Raw genomic sequence first — 16398 nt, forward strand, 5'->3', positions numbered from 1 at the left:
ATGTTTTGTTCTGAAATGTAATAAAAAATTAATTAGAATGCGTTTTTATAAATGCATAGATTTTGTTATAAAGACAACACAATCACATTACAACAATACACGCTTTGCAATGAACATTTTTTTAAAACCAAAATGGGTAATTTTGTGAACCTTTTTTGCATTGCACAATATACAGTAGCTTACAAATTCTATTCGAACCATTTTCTGTACCAAATGTTTTCAACTAATTTGCACCAGGAATCTTTGTAGACTTAGACATTTTAAATTTGACGGTACAGTATAAAGTAAATACTAAAATTATGAATTTAAAGAAACATGAAATTTGGAGCTTCGATGTAAGTCTTCCTATTTAGACATTTCAATTTGTAACTAGTGTACTCGCTCAGTATTTTTTTCAGCTGAAAAATTTGACAATTTTTATTAACATAAATTTGAACTACTGTACTAATATATTCTGCACTAGTGAAAATTCACTATTTAGTCGTTTTTTTTTGGGGGGGGGGGGGGGGGTGTATTTAAAGGGTTAAGATTACCAACGGCTAAAATTGAACCTCATCAGTAAAATGCTAAATATGGATATAAAGCTTGAGTTGTATCACAAGTTAAATGCTAAAAACTGTGTGGCAGTTACCTTCCTCTTTCTAACACTACCTGTAGTACTGCTGATCAGCCTGTGGAGTAGCTAACCTTCTAGGCTAACATCTAGCTGATGATGCTAACAATGTCTATTTCAACTGTCACTAAATTCATCATATTTTCTACACAATTTAGTATCTGTTGCGTACGGCATCCACTGAGCTAGTTGCTACAAAGAGGCTCTAGTCTGCATTTCTAAATCTTGTGTCTTCTTGCCAACTAGTAACCTGTCTATCAATGTCTTTCTTTGTACTATACTTTATCAAACTGGAACTCTTCTATATTCAAATCTTGTGAACACGCAATTTTAATTTTAGAATTTCTTACTATAGAGTAAAACTAAAAAAATAACACTGAACACTAAATAAGCATATAAGCATTAAAACATATTCTAGTCTATAACAAGTCAATTTCAAGAAAAAAGTCCAAGTCCAATGCAACTAATAAACTTTACGCTGCATTCGCATACTGCTTAAAATCCAATTTTATGTATAGAAATAAAATTACAATAGTGTATTATACTTTTGGCTCCTCATGAAAAAAGCTTAATGCTTCTAGTGAAGGCCCAATTATTACATGTAACTGAACAAAATATGAAACACTTCTAATTAGCAATTAGACCAAATATAATATTGTTTAGTCTTCAATATACAAGTTAAAAAGAAAGGAAAACGTATTAGTACAAAAGTACAGGTTTAATCAATTTAATAGATACCAAAATATAGCGGATAAATATACAATTAATTGGAAAGGTCACACCACACTAATCAAGAGGCAGATAAAATTTATTTTAGGTAATCGTAATCATGATCATGTTATATAAAACCCCAGCCCAACCCTAAAAATAGACCTCCCACCTCTCCCCTAATAATAGACCTGCTAATAATAAAACAAAACACCTGACTAGGTTTCCTATCTGTCCTATTTATTCTGAACTGGTTACAGAAAGCTTTTTACAACTAATCATAAACAATGATTAAAATCATTAAATGTTCTAATTTCTAAGACAAACATTTATCAACATGTATGCACCAAACATTTAAAAAAAATGGCATGATTTGTTTATCCTCGTTATATGTACAAATAGAAACATTTAAATTATGTTCTGAATCATGATATTTTATCACAAAACAAAATTCATTTTAGATACTAAACTAAAATTAAGAAAATAAAAATTCAATTCTCCCTCTACTAGATATTTCTAGTTCTTGTGTATGTCTCTCCCTCTACTAGATATTTCTAGTGGAACCATTGAAGAAATATTGTGTAACTCACTGACTAGTTCTACCTTATGTTTATTCTATTTTGACACGGTAGTAGTAGTCCATATATTTGCAACTAAGACTAGTAGTAGTAGCTAAATAAGTAGTGTTCTTGCTAAGCATGTTGAAAATCCAAGGTTCTGTCTAAAAAGTTCTTTTGGCCAGCTGAACTACTAGTGTTTTTTAATCCATTCTATCATCCTGAAATATTTCCTGACTGCTTTTTAAAAATATCCTTGTCTTGTAGAAGAATCTGACTTGCTAAAAACCTGTGATAAGATGGTGAAACCAGAGCAAAACATAAAATACATTACAAGCTATTAACAACTGCTTATTTCTCTGTTCAGACTGATGAAATTAAATCATAAATTATCATGTAAACTTTAGATTAACTAACAATATCAAAATAGAAACTAGTTTCCTTTGCTTTATGCTAAAACTACAAACTGCATAAATAGTAAATTCTCCTAAAATCTTGATTTGGGTACATTATTTATAAAACTAGAGAGAATTACTTACTTCGACATCTCAATATCTTCGTCCTCCTCCACCCATGGCACCTCCTCCTCCACCACCACCTCCTCCTCCACTAACTTGTCCGGTACCTCCAGCTGCGGCGCCTCCAGCACCACCAAAACCACTTCCCATGTTTCCAGCCATATTTCCTGCCATGTTTCCGCCAGCCATGTTTCCGCCAGCCATGTTTCCTCCATATCCGCCGCCTCCTTGGCCACCACCATATCCTGCAGTCTGCCCACCATACCCTTGCTGTCCACCACCAGCTCCGTAATTTCCTCCAGCTCCACCACTACCATATCCTCCTCCACCTCCCGTAACAGCCATTGCCCCACCAGTATTGTTTCCATATCCACCTGCTAAAGAAAAAAAAAAAGAAATTTCCTTTTTAAGAATCATTGTAATATATTAATTACTTTGTAAATTGAAACAGTCCTACACAATTTCAGTTTTTGAATTTGTTATTTATACTGGTCAACCTCTTCAGTAAAAAACTATTCTCCCAGAGGGCCCAGTTATGATCAGTGGCTGTGTGTAGTACACCAGGATCACCCCAACTTGTCTCGATAGATGTACTTTTTAAAGTGCACATGAGCTAGAAGTGTACACTGAACCTATCTTAAAAGACTCGTTCTACCACCAGAACCATGGAACGAGTGAGCCTCAAACCCTTGCCGATGTTATGGTTCCACCGTCTTAACCACTTACTCGCTGGTAAATAGTGACCCAGGGTTACTTACCGGTATTGTATGGTGTACCACCCCTATTCATATACTGTTGACCACCTTTCATTGGTCCGAATCCTGATTGAGATCCCTGGTAATTTTGACCAAAATTACTGAAGTTGCCTCCACCACCTCCGCCAAAGTTCCCACCAGACATACCTGCATTTCCTGAAGAGTAAACAGTTTATAAATTATTTCACAAAAGAGTTGCATTATCACACACATGAGAGAACATTGTAATAGTATACTCATTACAAATAAAATAAGCTTGTTTGTAACATACCTTGGTTGAAGTTGCCACCAAAATTACCACCTCCCTGGTTGAAATTACCGTATCCACCACCATAATTACCATAGTTGCCGAAGTTTCCGTTATTTCCAAAGTTGCCGCCACCGCCAAAATTCCCACCTCCGAAGTTTCCCCCGCCGCCTCCAAAGTTTCCACCGAAATTCCCACCTCCCATATTACCACGACCTCCCCAATCTAAAGAGAAATATTAGAGTTTTTGTGATGAAGAGGACATGAGAATGGCAAGCCCAAATATCTAAAAGGTAAAAAGCTCTAGCATGAACTACTATCAGTAATTAAAATCTAGGTCTTTTGTAACCATATGCAACATGGCTCTTATTGTAGTACAATGCTCTAAACTTTTTCCTAATAAGTTCTAAAAAAATTATAAAAAAAAACTAACTTCCACCACCTTGGTTAAACCCATTTCCGAAGTTTCCTTGATTGAACCCATTGTATCCATAGCCATCTACAAAAAATTTAAAAAATATATAATTAAAAAACTAAAGGACTTGTTCATGTAAAAAGCTATCTACTAGTTTATATTCAAATGCATGTGTTTACAGACTTACAAAAACAATAATGAAAATAAACAATGATAATATTTTATAAACTTTATATTGTAAACCGATTGTCAATCACCTTTCACCTTTCTGCTGGCGTCGCCCTCTGAATGCTCGGGGCTACTGAAAATAGCCAAAATGTAGCAAGTAAGTACTTGACAATTGGTTTACCAAAAAGTTAATAAATGTATTAATAAAATATTAATTTGAAACCAGATGAAATTTTTCAAAAACAAACAGTAATTATTTTAAACGGCAATTTTACACTGTAAAATTGAACATAAGTTAATATGCTGAAGAAACCATGGAGGTATATTTATACCTCGATGCCGAAACTTTCCTGGAAACCCTAACAAAAAAAAGTGTTGCTTTTTGATGACTTAAACAACAAAGAAAGATAAAAGCATTGTCTTGCTATGTTAGTTCTATAGCAATACAACAAAGAACCATATTAGATAAAGAGTATTGTATTTTTTCAGCAAGTGAAATTAGAGGGTGGTATTTAGAATGACAATAACTCACAATGAGTGACAAATGCTATTCCGAAAAGCTAATTAAGTTCTGTCTACACTATCAAACTTTATGTGACAAAATAATGTGTATAATACACAATGTCATATCACTACCATATTTAGGAATATCACTACCATATTTAGGCATATCACTCGTATTTGGGGACATCAAATAAAGTTTGATAGTGTAGACAGAATTTATTAAAACAGCAATATATTACAACATCAATAGATCTTTGACCTATGCTTTTTTTTTTATCAAATAAAACAAGATGGGGTAAGAGCGAGTCTAAAAAGGTAACAAAATAAAAATATTTATTAAACAGACTATTTAGTAGATGAAATGCAAGATTCTTGAAAGATGAATAAAGTATTAAATTATTTTAAAACAACATTTCCTTTATGGTTACCTTCCTCAAGGAGATCAAGATAGGTGGGTGCAACTGCTCCTAAAAGAAAGGTAGTTTGCCTACTCAATACACACTCAGTTAAACACGCACACACCAGTTTTACAGCACAGGTTATAACCACCCTTATCTGCCAAGTTCGCGGAGGATTGCCAATTGCCACTCTTGACATGGCAGTGAGAACCAAGAACAGTAGGAGAAAAACCGCCAAAATACTCAATAAGATTTGTCAAGACTAAGCTAAAGGTGAGAAGAGTGCACCAATTTAAAAAACCGAGAATAATTAAGTTTATTTATAAATAGTTAGCTTTAAATGTACCTCCTCCTCCTCCTCCTCCGCCGCCACCACCACCACCACCTCTTCCACCGCCACCACGACCTCCATAATCTCCTCCTCCTCCTCCACCACCACCTCCTCTTTTATCCATTTCGTCTCTGGGGATGGCTTTCTTTGCCTCTAATCGTTTGTCGCAAACTGTGTGAAATTTCTTAACTGAAAAAAATAAATAGGATTTTTAAATATAATCTTATAATAAATTCTGCTATATTTTATCAATTACAAGTCTTAAACTAGTACTCTTCTGAAATGTATCACAACAACTTACTACAGATTTTGTCAACAACCTGGTCTTGCTCAAATGTCAAGAAAGCGAACCCACGTTTCTTTCCAGATTTCTGCTCAAGTGGAATGTCCACTGACTCGACGGTCCCGTAATTTGTCTCGAAATATTCCTTTAATTTGTCTTCTGTAATTTCTTGATGCATACCGCCAAGGAAGATCTTCTTGCATGGCCTTTTTTTCCTTGGGTCTACGCTACATTCCTGTAAACAAAGTTATAATTGTTAAAGTTAACAAAGACTATTAAATTTGGAGGACCAAACTTAAAGCCTTGGCTTAATGCGTCCTCCTCACACAATTGTTTTTATTAATTTATGTTACTGTTCTATTGTATTGTATTGTATTGTGTGAAACAATAAACTTGAAATGTGATATTTTCCAGTTCTATGCATTAACTATTCTACATCATAAATATATATTCTTATAAATTATAGATTCGCAAACACATTTGAGTATCAAAATTTAGTACATCAGGACAATGAGAATAGGTTTATGGATTGATTATAAACGAATGGTGTGCGAGATTTATATTAAAAAAAATTACCTCTCTTGACACGGCTCTTTTGACTTCAACATCCCTGTTATCTATTGAGTGACCTGTTGTTTGAAAATCCTCAATGCACTTGTCCACCATGCTACCTTTTTTGAAGGTAGCAAAACCAAATCCGCGAGATCGTTTGGTATCCGTGTGCCGGATTACGACACAATCTGTTAACTCGCCGTAGGAGCTAAAATACTCCCGTAAGGTCTCATCGCTAGTGTCATAATCAAGCCCTCCGATAAATATCTTTCGGAGTTGTTCATTTTCTTCTATTTCCTGGTTTAAAAAAAAAGTAATTTAAGCATTGACGCAATATACACAGAGGATCCAGTTAGTTACATACTTATTTAGCTTTATTAATATTAACTTAATAATACTAGGCCTACCAGTAATAATATATATTATATTATTACAAATATTTAAATTTTATATGTAAAAAAAGTTTTAGGCTAATTTAATTAAATTTAAGAAGCAGATTGGGCGCAGATTGAGTGGGCCTGAAAATGAACAAACTCTTTCACATAAATTTAGTAGTAGAACTACTACATGAATACTATTACTACACCTAGGCCTATCCTCACCGCCCATTACTTTACTACAAACCGGACTGTACTTTATTCAGGCCGCGTTTACTACAGACACAAAAGACACAGTACACACATGTGTGTTAAAACGGAATTTACCGGTCCCAAACAATTGTAATAATTCATTGTTTTTAATAATCAACCATATGATAAAAACAATACTACCAAAAACTTTAATACATATAGAATCAAATTTAACATTTCAGTTACAATTTTTATAAGAATACTTACGTCTTTTGGCATGATTATGGATGTATGTATTTTCTAATATACAGCAACTTGAACGACAAAGACTGGAGAAAGAGAGAAAGACTGACGCCGATTATGCAAAACGCACGCTTTTTAAATATACAAAAGACACATGTGACCCGATTTTTTCCGAATGAATTACCGAATGGTCGAACTAAAACAAATGAGCATCGAATTCTAATTGCAAATATTCAAGACGCGCTATTTTTATTACGTCATTTCTTTTCGGTGCTGTGACGTCACTTTTGGCTAAATTCAGACCATGGAGCATGTTCACACATATAACCAAAGATAGTATAACCATGGAGAAATCAGTTACTCCATGGTATAACAGAGGATAAAATAATACGACTTCTTGATTTATTCATGATTAGGCCTACATTTATATAGGCCTAATAAGAATCGGCTCGCATGTCACTTTTGAGTGTGAAACCAGAATATGAAAATAAATATCTCTATTGAGAATGAAAATAATCAAAAATGTATAATGGGGTCACGGGGAAACCATAAAGCTTGGTTCCCACTAGAACGTAACGCAAGGACGTAAAAACGCATCGCAAGCGTTTTAACCAATGACAAGCGAAGTTATACTATAGACAGTTAGCAATTACAAGCGAATAAGCCATCGCTTGTGATTGGTCAATTCACTTGCGTTGCGTTACGTCCTAGGCTTGTGTTGTGTCGCTAGAGAGTAGGAACCACGCTTTATTTAATGGAGTAACTGACTGCATATCATGACAGGGCGCCTTTTCACGGCGTTCAATTAACCAGGGTACCGAATGATGATGTCAACATTATAATAATGATAGGTAAATAGAACACATGATTATTCAACGTTGATTGGTTGATCGCAAGTCGTGCCATAAATTTATATCAAAGGACAAAGGTGGTTGATATGATATTGTATAATATATTAGGCAACACAATAAATAACAGTAGCATAACTAGTGGCATAAAAGCGACACTTGGTTGCAGCAACGGAGGAGGGGAATTGAAAGATGTTGGGGTTCGAGCAGGCATGGACGACGATGACGGACAGGTACACGACCTGGCAGATTGCAGGACCAGGATCTCTTATCCTCCATGAGGTATCAGCAGCAGTTATTGCATAGGCCTATATTAATTTTATACATATTAATATTCACGAATATACTGTATACCTCCCGTGCTGTGGTGGTGATACGGTACGTGCTCATCGTTTGGAGGTGTCAAGCGGTATTTTTTTAGGTGATCCCAGAATTTAATTCATTAATTATTTAATGATTTTCTTAGCAACGTCGTGTCATTTTAATAACTACATTTGTTATTCTATTTAATAGATGCTGTATCTGTTAATATGCCTTCCTGGATTCGTATTCCAATTTATACCATATATGCAGAAGTACAAGATACAAAAGGTAGTATTTATTTATGTTAGGAATATACTGTGTTATCATGGCGGCGCACGTGCCCATCAGGGTCCCAAACCACAAGCTATCTGATTGGTTCAATGTTTAACATGTTTATTACGATGTCGGTGACTGCGCTGCAAGGTGGTAATTATAATGTCTCTGGTTTTTACAAAAGGCGTGATCCTCGTACAAAACCTAGCTCTGTCTACACTTTTGACAATAAAAGTGTAATGTGCCCAATTATGGTAGTGATATGCCCAAATATGGTACTGATTGGTTCAATGCTTAACAGTTTATTATGATGTCGGTGACTGCACTGCAAGGTGGTAATTATAATGTGTCTGTTTTTTTTACAAAAGGCGCGATCCTCGTACAAAACCTAGCTCTGTCTACATTATCCAAACTTAATTGTTTGAAAACAAAAGTGTGATGTGCCCATGGTTGTGATATACCAAAATATGTTAGTGATATGACATTATCATGTCCATGGGCACATCACATTTTTTTTGTCACAGAAAGTTTGATAGTGTAGAAATGGTTGCTCATCAAATCGGATAAAGTCAAAAGTATCATTTCTATCTATTGTCATTTTCATGTTTTGTTTGCATACTTTCTGTTTCTTTTTCCCCAGATACCAGAAGGGTTTGATTCACAATGGAGGTGTTTCAAACTTCTAATGTTCAACCATTTTTTCATTCAAGCACCCCTCATTTTTGCTACTCACATATACACCAGAGCGTTTGACATCGGATACGATTACCAGTCAATGCCAACATGGTATAGTTATATAATTTTTCTATTTTTTATTTTTATTTTTTCCAATCAGCATAATAGTTAAATACTATATTATGCTGCATGTGCATGTAAAATAAACAATTAAATAAAAAGTTATGATCCTTCAAAACTCCTTTAAAAGATGCATGGTCCCTCAAAAATGAAAAATGAAGATTAAAAATTTCAGACTTTAAAATAGGCCATTTTGCAGTTATTCACATCTGTTTAAAAAAAAGTAATCTTCGCTTATTAATAGGCAAAAGGAACGGGTAATTTTAACCAAAAACTATTGTTTGACAAACAATTTTAATATTTTTTGCTTTAAATTTCGAAAAAAAATTATTAAAAAGATTAAATAAAAAGTTTACAGTCTGATAAGGTAAGTGCTATCGTTTTTAAATCAATATTTATTTATTTTGGCTCTAGAATTCTTATAATATGGTTAATGAGGGGGGACCAAATATTTTCAGCTTCACCGTATAATTAATTCTTTTTTTAGGTACTCTCTGCTTCTCCAGTTGTATGCTTGTCTTATCCTGGAAGATACATGGCACTATTTCTTACATCGTGCGCTCCATCACAAATCTGTTTACAAATACGTACACAAAGTTCATCACAATTACAAGGTAAGTTTTATAATTCAAAGAAAATTTTAATAATTGTTTCATCAGCAAAAGTATATGGCCATCACATTGGGCTAACGTAGTTCGAAAGAACATAGCGATACAATTGATACGTGACTGAGAACTTTGTCTGTAACACAATGGGGATATACCATTACACCAATTAATGTATTCTGTAATTTTTTATAAGCTGAAAGCAAGCAGCAGTTATAGTACTAGAGACTGACTTTTTGCTAAAATGCATACTCGACTATAATCTGTAGGTCCCAGCTGCTGGACCCAAAAAACGTCTGGGAAAAAAGTCTATGAGGGCTCACGGTTGAACGATTTTGGGTTGCATGCCTACAGTTAAGGTTGAGGTCACAGACAAACAGGCTACAGCACATTAAAGTTCAAAATTGACCATAATTTTTAAATGCCATTTTTGAATTAGTAGATTAATATTTGTTGGCAAATAATACATTGTTGAAAAGGTAGGCCTACACATGTCTTCTTTCAAATGCTGTGTATACAATTAATAATAACTTTATTTGAACAGACGCTTTTAGAACAGCGGCACACGTTTTATGACGGTGCGTTCATAAGTTTAAAGAAAAAGAAAAGGAAATGAATTATACAATAGTTAATTAACAAATTAAAGTATGAAAATAAACTTTAAGATCAACGAATACAGTAAACACAAATAGTAATTTAAAAAAAAGATTTACAGAGATGTACACCAGTCTTTCTCTGCAACATTAAATACAATACAGTGAAAATTAATAAACAAAATTATAAAGCAACAATGCAAATTAGCTCTTTTTTAACTCGGATCTTTTTTTCCAGGCAACTTTAAGAAAATTCTTACAGTATTTGTCAAATGCTGTCAAGACAGCTTTACTAGGATCCAAGTTAATATCTCCCCCTAAAACTATAGTAGTTTTTTCATTAACATCAGCATTTATAAAATGTTCCCATGTTCCAGACTCATCCAAATTTTCAAGGTCATTATTTAGCTTCACTAATTGGATCTCCCTTATAGCATTAAAAGCTTGGCAATTAAATAAAAAATGTTGTACATTTTCTATTTCACCACTCAGACATATAGTGCAGTGGCCAGATATTTCTTTAGACCATTTACAGGTTCGTCCATCTAGAGGTAAAGTGTTGGATCTTAATTTAAATTTTAAGCTTGCACCTGTGAAATTGGTTTTATCAAGAAGATAACTCTCAAGGCTAGGACTTTCTTTTAGTTTGGAGTAATCTTCAAGGGATGACTTTTGGTTTATATTATTTAACCAATCCAAAGTGTATGCATCTGCAACATGGTCATCTATGGTTTTAACAGAGAATGAATTAAAAGTATAATTTTCAGTATCAAAAACTTGTTCAAACATATTTAAGTCTTGGCATTTATCTAAAGTTTCTTTACATAAAGCTAAAAAGTTGTATTTTAATGAATCAAAATCACTGTTGAGTTGAAACATGCAATGGAGTGAAATATTAGGCCATCTATTTACATTCATATTTATAACACGTTTGAGGTATTTGACTTTAGTAATTTCATGTGTTTTTGATAATGGACTCCATCCTAAATCACCAGGAATTATTTGGCAGGAATTGGCCATTTGTAGCTGTAATTTTTCTAAATTGTAAATATCGCTTTTTGAATTACAGTGCCATACACCACATGCATAGTTAATCGAGGGAAGTGCAATTGTTTTCCATAGGATATTCCCGAAATAGACCCTATTGAAATCATCAAGATTTCCTATTATACCTTTAATATATGCGATTAAACGATTTCCTTTTTGTATAACATGTTGGTAGTGACCATGCTCTTTTTGATTTGCACAAATTATTACACCTAGATATTTATAATTGTTTACCTCAGTTATAAATTCATCTCCAATTTTCTATTTTTTATCACGATTGACACGTTTCCCAGTAACCATTACATTAGATTTGTCATAATTGAAGCTTAACTTCCACTCCTTTGCATATTTCCCTGCAATATCCAGCATTTTTAACATTTCAAATTCATTATTAGCTAGCAAAACAACATCATCGGCCCAAAAGAGGCCACCCATCCATGAACCATTCATTCTAACTCCTAAATCATTACTACGGAGCATTTTAACAAATTCATTTATGAAGATACAAAATAATATTGGGGATAAAACGCATCTCTGTTTTACACCCTTATTTACATTAAATTGATCTGTAAGATCATTCCCCATTCTAACCTTTGCTTTGACATTACTATACAAACACTTAATGATTCGCCAAACCTTTCCCCTTATTCAGACATCCCACGCTGATTTTAATAGGCCTTCCCGCCACACACTGTCAAAAGCTTTTCGGAAGTCCAGGAAGGCTAGATATGTATTTTTCCCTTCTTTTGTTCGACATGTTAGAATACTTTTAAGGGTAAAAATATGATCTTCACATCTATGTTGTGATCTAAAGCCTCCCTGGACTTCCGAGAGCAGATCTTCTTTTTCAATGAAACTAGAGATATGCATAGAAATAACTCTGTTAAATATTTTTGATATACATGAAGTTAGTGAAATACCTCTATAGTTGTTTAAATCTGCTTTGTCCCCTTTTTTAAAGATTGGAACAATTATACTCAAGTTCCATTCACTTGGGATCTTTTCAATTTGAATCAATTTGTTAAATAACTGCATTAGAGACATTACAATTGCATTACCACCATTTTTAAGAAGTTCGTTCGTAATATTGTCAACTCCTGGTGCTTTATTATTTTTTGCAGCCAACAATGCTTCCCGTATTATCTGTAGATCCATTATTATATCTGTTAACAGGTTTTGATTATCATTGTTATTGTCATGAGTATTGTAAGATCTATTGTACAATTCATTAACTTCTCTGTTTATTAGATAGGAAAAGCAATCTTTATCTGTGTTAGGCTCACCAAGATTTTCCCAGTATTTTTTAGCATTGTCCAAAATTTCTTTTTTGTCTGTAATAATTTCCCCTGAATCTAAAGATTTAATACAAGTGATACCTGATTTGTGTTTTCCATCAGCACTTTTTAAGATATTCCAGAAGTCCCTGCAGGAAGGCCCCCCTTTATTTGCAATTTCAACAGATTTATTAACTCTACTCTCTATAATTTTCCTAGCAATCAAATTTTTTACGTAGATTCTTTTTTCCTGGTACGTTTGCCATAATGTTTCATTGTGGTTTTTATTCGAACCAGTTTTAGTACTGTATCTATGTTCTCTTGCAGCTTTTCTTCTCTCCAAAATTGCGGATTTTATTTCATTATCAAACCAATGTTTTTGTTTTTTGTTTATTTGTTTAGTTCCTATGCCTTTCTTTGCTGCGTCTATTACAATTTTCTTCCAAGAATCCCACAGAATATCTACGTCATTAAATTTTTCTATGTCCCAATTTGCAAAAGCTTCTTGGAGATTTTGCTGATAATTTGAGTAGTCCTGTAAGCTTTTTATGTTCCATATATGGTTTTTTGTTTCATTTTTTCTAATTTTAGATTGGCTCATATTGGGTTCTAGTTCTAATAATAATTTATTATGGTCACTTCCTGTGCCAAGTTTTCTATCTTCATCTATAATAAATTTAGCAACATAACTAATAATATTTCTTGAACACAACATGTAATCGATCGTACTTTTCTGATAACCCCTACACCAAGTTATTGTACCCTCACAAAATATAGTACAATTCAAGATTGTCATATTTGAATCATCTCTGAAATTTAGTAAACCTTTTCCATTGTTATTAACATCAGGGTCACCATTAGGTATATTATGACCAATGTGACCATTGAAATCGCCCATTATTATAATGGATGAGTCACTGTCTTTGTTTTCTAGTTGAATAACTTCTGATAAAAGCTGGTTATATAATTCATTAGACTTATCAGTATCAGCCCCATCTACTGGGAAATAAACAACAGATATAAATAAAGTACCACAATCATTGAATTTAACTTTAACCCATAGCCTTTCAAAATCGTCATCTTTACACTTAAATACATCATCGTCTAAAATAATAATATTATTTGAAATGAATTAACTTGTGCAAAAATGGGCATGTGATTCATAATTAAAGAACTATCTGTGATTTGTATGTATCTTTGCGATTAGAGGACATCTTTTTAATAATTAATCATAAATTAATCAAAAGAACAATGATTAATTTTAAAATGTCGAGCGGCGTTTTTGTAAGAAATATTTCTTGTTTATTTTGTAGGCTCCGTTTGGAATGGTTGCTGAATGTGTCCATCCCGTTGAGACTGTAGGTAGGTTATTGAAATCAAAGCAGCGCGAGGGAAAGAGAGACGTGATGTCCATTTCAGTCATATCTTCTTTATTCTTAACATGTATATTATGGGGATTTTCAAATCATTGTTTTCATATGTATGACTCATGTGAATAAACACCCGGATAGCTCAGTTGGTAGAGCGTCGTGGGTTCAAACCCCATGCCGGTCGGTGGAAAAGAGTTAAAGCTATGCGAGCTTCTGTGTTTTGGATTCACAGATTCAAACGTCCCCCTTTCCACCACACATCATGAGGCAAGTGATTGGTCAAACTTGGTTGTTTTGTATGTATATTTTTATTATTATTATAAGCACCTGAAGATTGAGTTCATACTCATGAAACAGCCTGTAGTGCAATAAAATGTTCAGTTGGTAATTTACTAGCGTCTTTATCATTTATTTATATTTGGCTCTACATTTTGTATTGAGCACTTTCGCTTTCATGATCTGCGTTAAATTTACCACGATTTATATTTTTATTATTATGTAGCGTTTTTAGAAATTTTAACTTGTACTGTCAGTGGCGTAACGGCTATGAGCACTCACTGGCTGAACCGTCCCGGAGCTTATGGGGGCCCCTGAGCAATGCCCATAGGAAAAAACAGGCATTAAAATATGTTGGAAAAGGCTAAAACACCCGAAGCCTCCAGCGTTGGACGGACGACCATTTTAGGCTTCCTAAACCATGGGCCTCAGGCCTGTGCGCCACTGTGTACTGTGTGTAATTCCGTAAATTTTAAGCTGGGACTTCAATGTCTCTTTAGAAGCCCAGATGTTTTTTGCCTAGATAAAAAAGAAAGAGGTGTGTTCCCGGTGTGCCTTGTGAATGAATTGATTTAAAACATTTGAATTTTTGTTTGCCTTTAAAGTTCTTGGAGTTGGCTTTTTCATCGGACCGCTACTGTTCTGTACTCATCTCATCTTACTCTGGACGTGGGTCGGAGTTCGTCTATTGGAAGTCATCGACGTTCACAGTGGCTATAATTTGAAATGGAATCCTCTTCATTTGCTGCCATTTTATGGAGGTAATTTAAAATATAGAAAAATTGTTCAGTACACGATTCATTTTATTTCGGCCAACTAATTGTTATCTACTATATTTAACCATGATTTGTTTGTTGTCCAATAGGAGCCGAGTATCATGATTTCCATCACATGAATTTCCATGGTAACTACGCACCGACGTTTACCTGGTGGGACAGGATTTGTGGTACGCATGTGCCGTACCAGGAGCACAAGAAGAACAAATTAGCCAATAAACAGAATTAGTGCATTATATAATTTAGTGCAATTTAAACTACAGGTTATGTTATGCAAGCCAATAAACCACTGCTAAGTTTTATGTATAACAATTTGGGATCACTTTAATAATCAATTTCAAAATCAGTGCAATGTTATTAGTAATCAATTTAAAATCCAATCAGTGCAAAGTACTTAGTAATCGATTTAAGGGCCAATCAGTGCAAACGTAACGTTTACTAGAGACAATTAAATTAAGTCGATCAAGAGATAATCTCTGCTGGATGATACATTATTTATATTACAACTCCCTAGTATATATTATGTTTTAAAAAGTTGTGTTGTATTTTATAATGAAACAAGATTGAATATGTTGATTAAATGTGAGAAATACAGTAGCGATTTTGACGATCCTTTTTCTATAAACAATACTCGTGGAACAATCACATAACATATAAACATTATTATACATCATTTTGGATACAAAGTGTATTTATTCCTCAATATCCAATAGGCTCTGGAACAATATACACCTAATTGGCGACAGTGGCTTAGACTGCTTTTGTGCTTTCCTGCTTTCCTGGCAGCTAGTGACTATGATTTTATATTTTCTTCTTGCGTTGTGTTTGTTTAATTTGTTGATTATTATATTTTGTAAAATGTATCTTTTGCCTGAATAAATAATAATAATAATACATTTTAGGATGATAGCTTCTAATATTCTAAAGCTCTGTCTACACTATCAAATAAAAAAAGTGTGATGTGCCCAAATATGGTAGTGATGTGCCCACATATGGTAGTGATATGATATGACACCATCATGTTCATATATGAGCACATCACATTTTGTTGTCACATAAAGTTTGATAGTGTAGACAGAGCTTTATAGCATTCCATAAGCCCTATATAATGGGCATATAGTTTAACAATTTATTACACATAAATATATAATATTAATACTACTTCTTACTACTAACATCATAATTTGCACCAGCCATCCAAACAAATAATATTTTGTTACCAACAAATAAATTCCATCATCTTCAAAAATTAATTGAAGCGGTATTTAAAAAATATAGTTTTCCCCATAATAATAGTTACCCAAGCTAGGTAACATAAATATTCAATTTTTCAATAATTTTAATAAATACGATTTAATTTATACAGTATATGATATT

The 16398-nt window shown here is 33.6% G+C and overlaps 2 protein-coding genes across 3 annotated transcripts; one reads left to right on the top strand and one right to left on the bottom strand.

Annotated features, from left to right (window-relative positions):
- Window positions 1–1544: 1544 nt before the first annotated feature.
- Window positions 1545–7129, bottom strand: LOC140039451 (uncharacterized). Its single transcript, XM_072085053.1, has 10 exons — window positions 6886–7129; window positions 6074–6346; window positions 5516–5732; window positions 5230–5403; window positions 4914–5132; window positions 3832–3897; window positions 3423–3623; window positions 3155–3307; window positions 2418–2773; window positions 1545–2167 (listed from the first exon to the last, which is right to left on the bottom strand). Exons 1-9 carry the CDS (start codon window positions 6895–6897, stop codon window positions 2427–2429), a joined length of 1662 nt encoding a protein of 553 aa, XP_071941154.1. The 5' UTR covers window positions 6898–7129; the 3' UTR covers window positions 1545–2167; window positions 2418–2426.
- Window positions 7130–7569: 440 nt separating this feature from the next.
- On the top strand, window positions 7570–15778 carry LOC140041022 (methylsterol monooxygenase 1-like). 2 transcript variants are annotated; one of them, XM_072087384.1, is made up of 7 exons: window positions 7570–7712; window positions 8223–8300; window positions 8926–9071; window positions 9568–9694; window positions 13913–13961; window positions 14851–15006; window positions 15111–15778. In XM_072087384.1, the coding sequence occupies exons 2-7, from the start codon at window positions 8223–8225 to the stop codon at window positions 15248–15250; spliced, it is 696 nt and encodes a 231-aa protein (XP_071943485.1). In that variant the 5' UTR covers window positions 7570–7712; the 3' UTR covers window positions 15251–15778. The 2 variants fall into 2 exon arrangements, with proteins under 2 accessions (XP_071943485.1, XP_071943484.1); XM_072087383.1 differs by lacking the exon at window positions 7570–7712 and adding an exon at window positions 7720–7991 and having other exon boundaries at window positions 15111–15777.
- The last annotated feature ends 620 nt before the right edge of the window (window positions 15779–16398 follow it).

Source organism: Antedon mediterranea, chromosome 2, assembly GCF_964355755.1.
Source record: "Antedon mediterranea chromosome 2, ecAntMedi1.1, whole genome shotgun sequence".
NCBI lineage: Eukaryota > Metazoa > Echinodermata > Crinoidea > Comatulida > Antedonidae > Antedon > Antedon mediterranea.

Coding starts and splice junctions, on each gene's coding strand:
- LOC140041022 (XM_072087383.1), top strand. CDS start 7,902: ATGTTGGGGTTCGAGCAGGCATGGACGACGATGACGGACAGGTACACG. Junction 8,301..8,925: donor AGAAGTACAAGATACAAAAG/GTAGTATTTATT, acceptor CTTTTTCCCCAG/ATACCAGAAGGGTTTGATTC. Junction 13,962..14,850: donor CCATCCCGTTGAGACTGTAG/GTAGGTTATTGA, acceptor TTGCCTTTAAAG/TTCTTGGAGTTGGCTTTTTC.
- LOC140039451 (XM_072085053.1), bottom strand. Junction 5,733..6,073: donor AAAGAGCCGTGTCAAGAGAG/GTAATTTTTTTT, acceptor CTTTGTTTACAG/GAATGTAGCGTAGACCCAAG. Junction 5,133..5,229: donor CGGAGGAGGAGGAGGAGGAG/GTACATTTAAAG, acceptor CTTGACAAATCT/TATTGAGTATTTTGGCGGTT.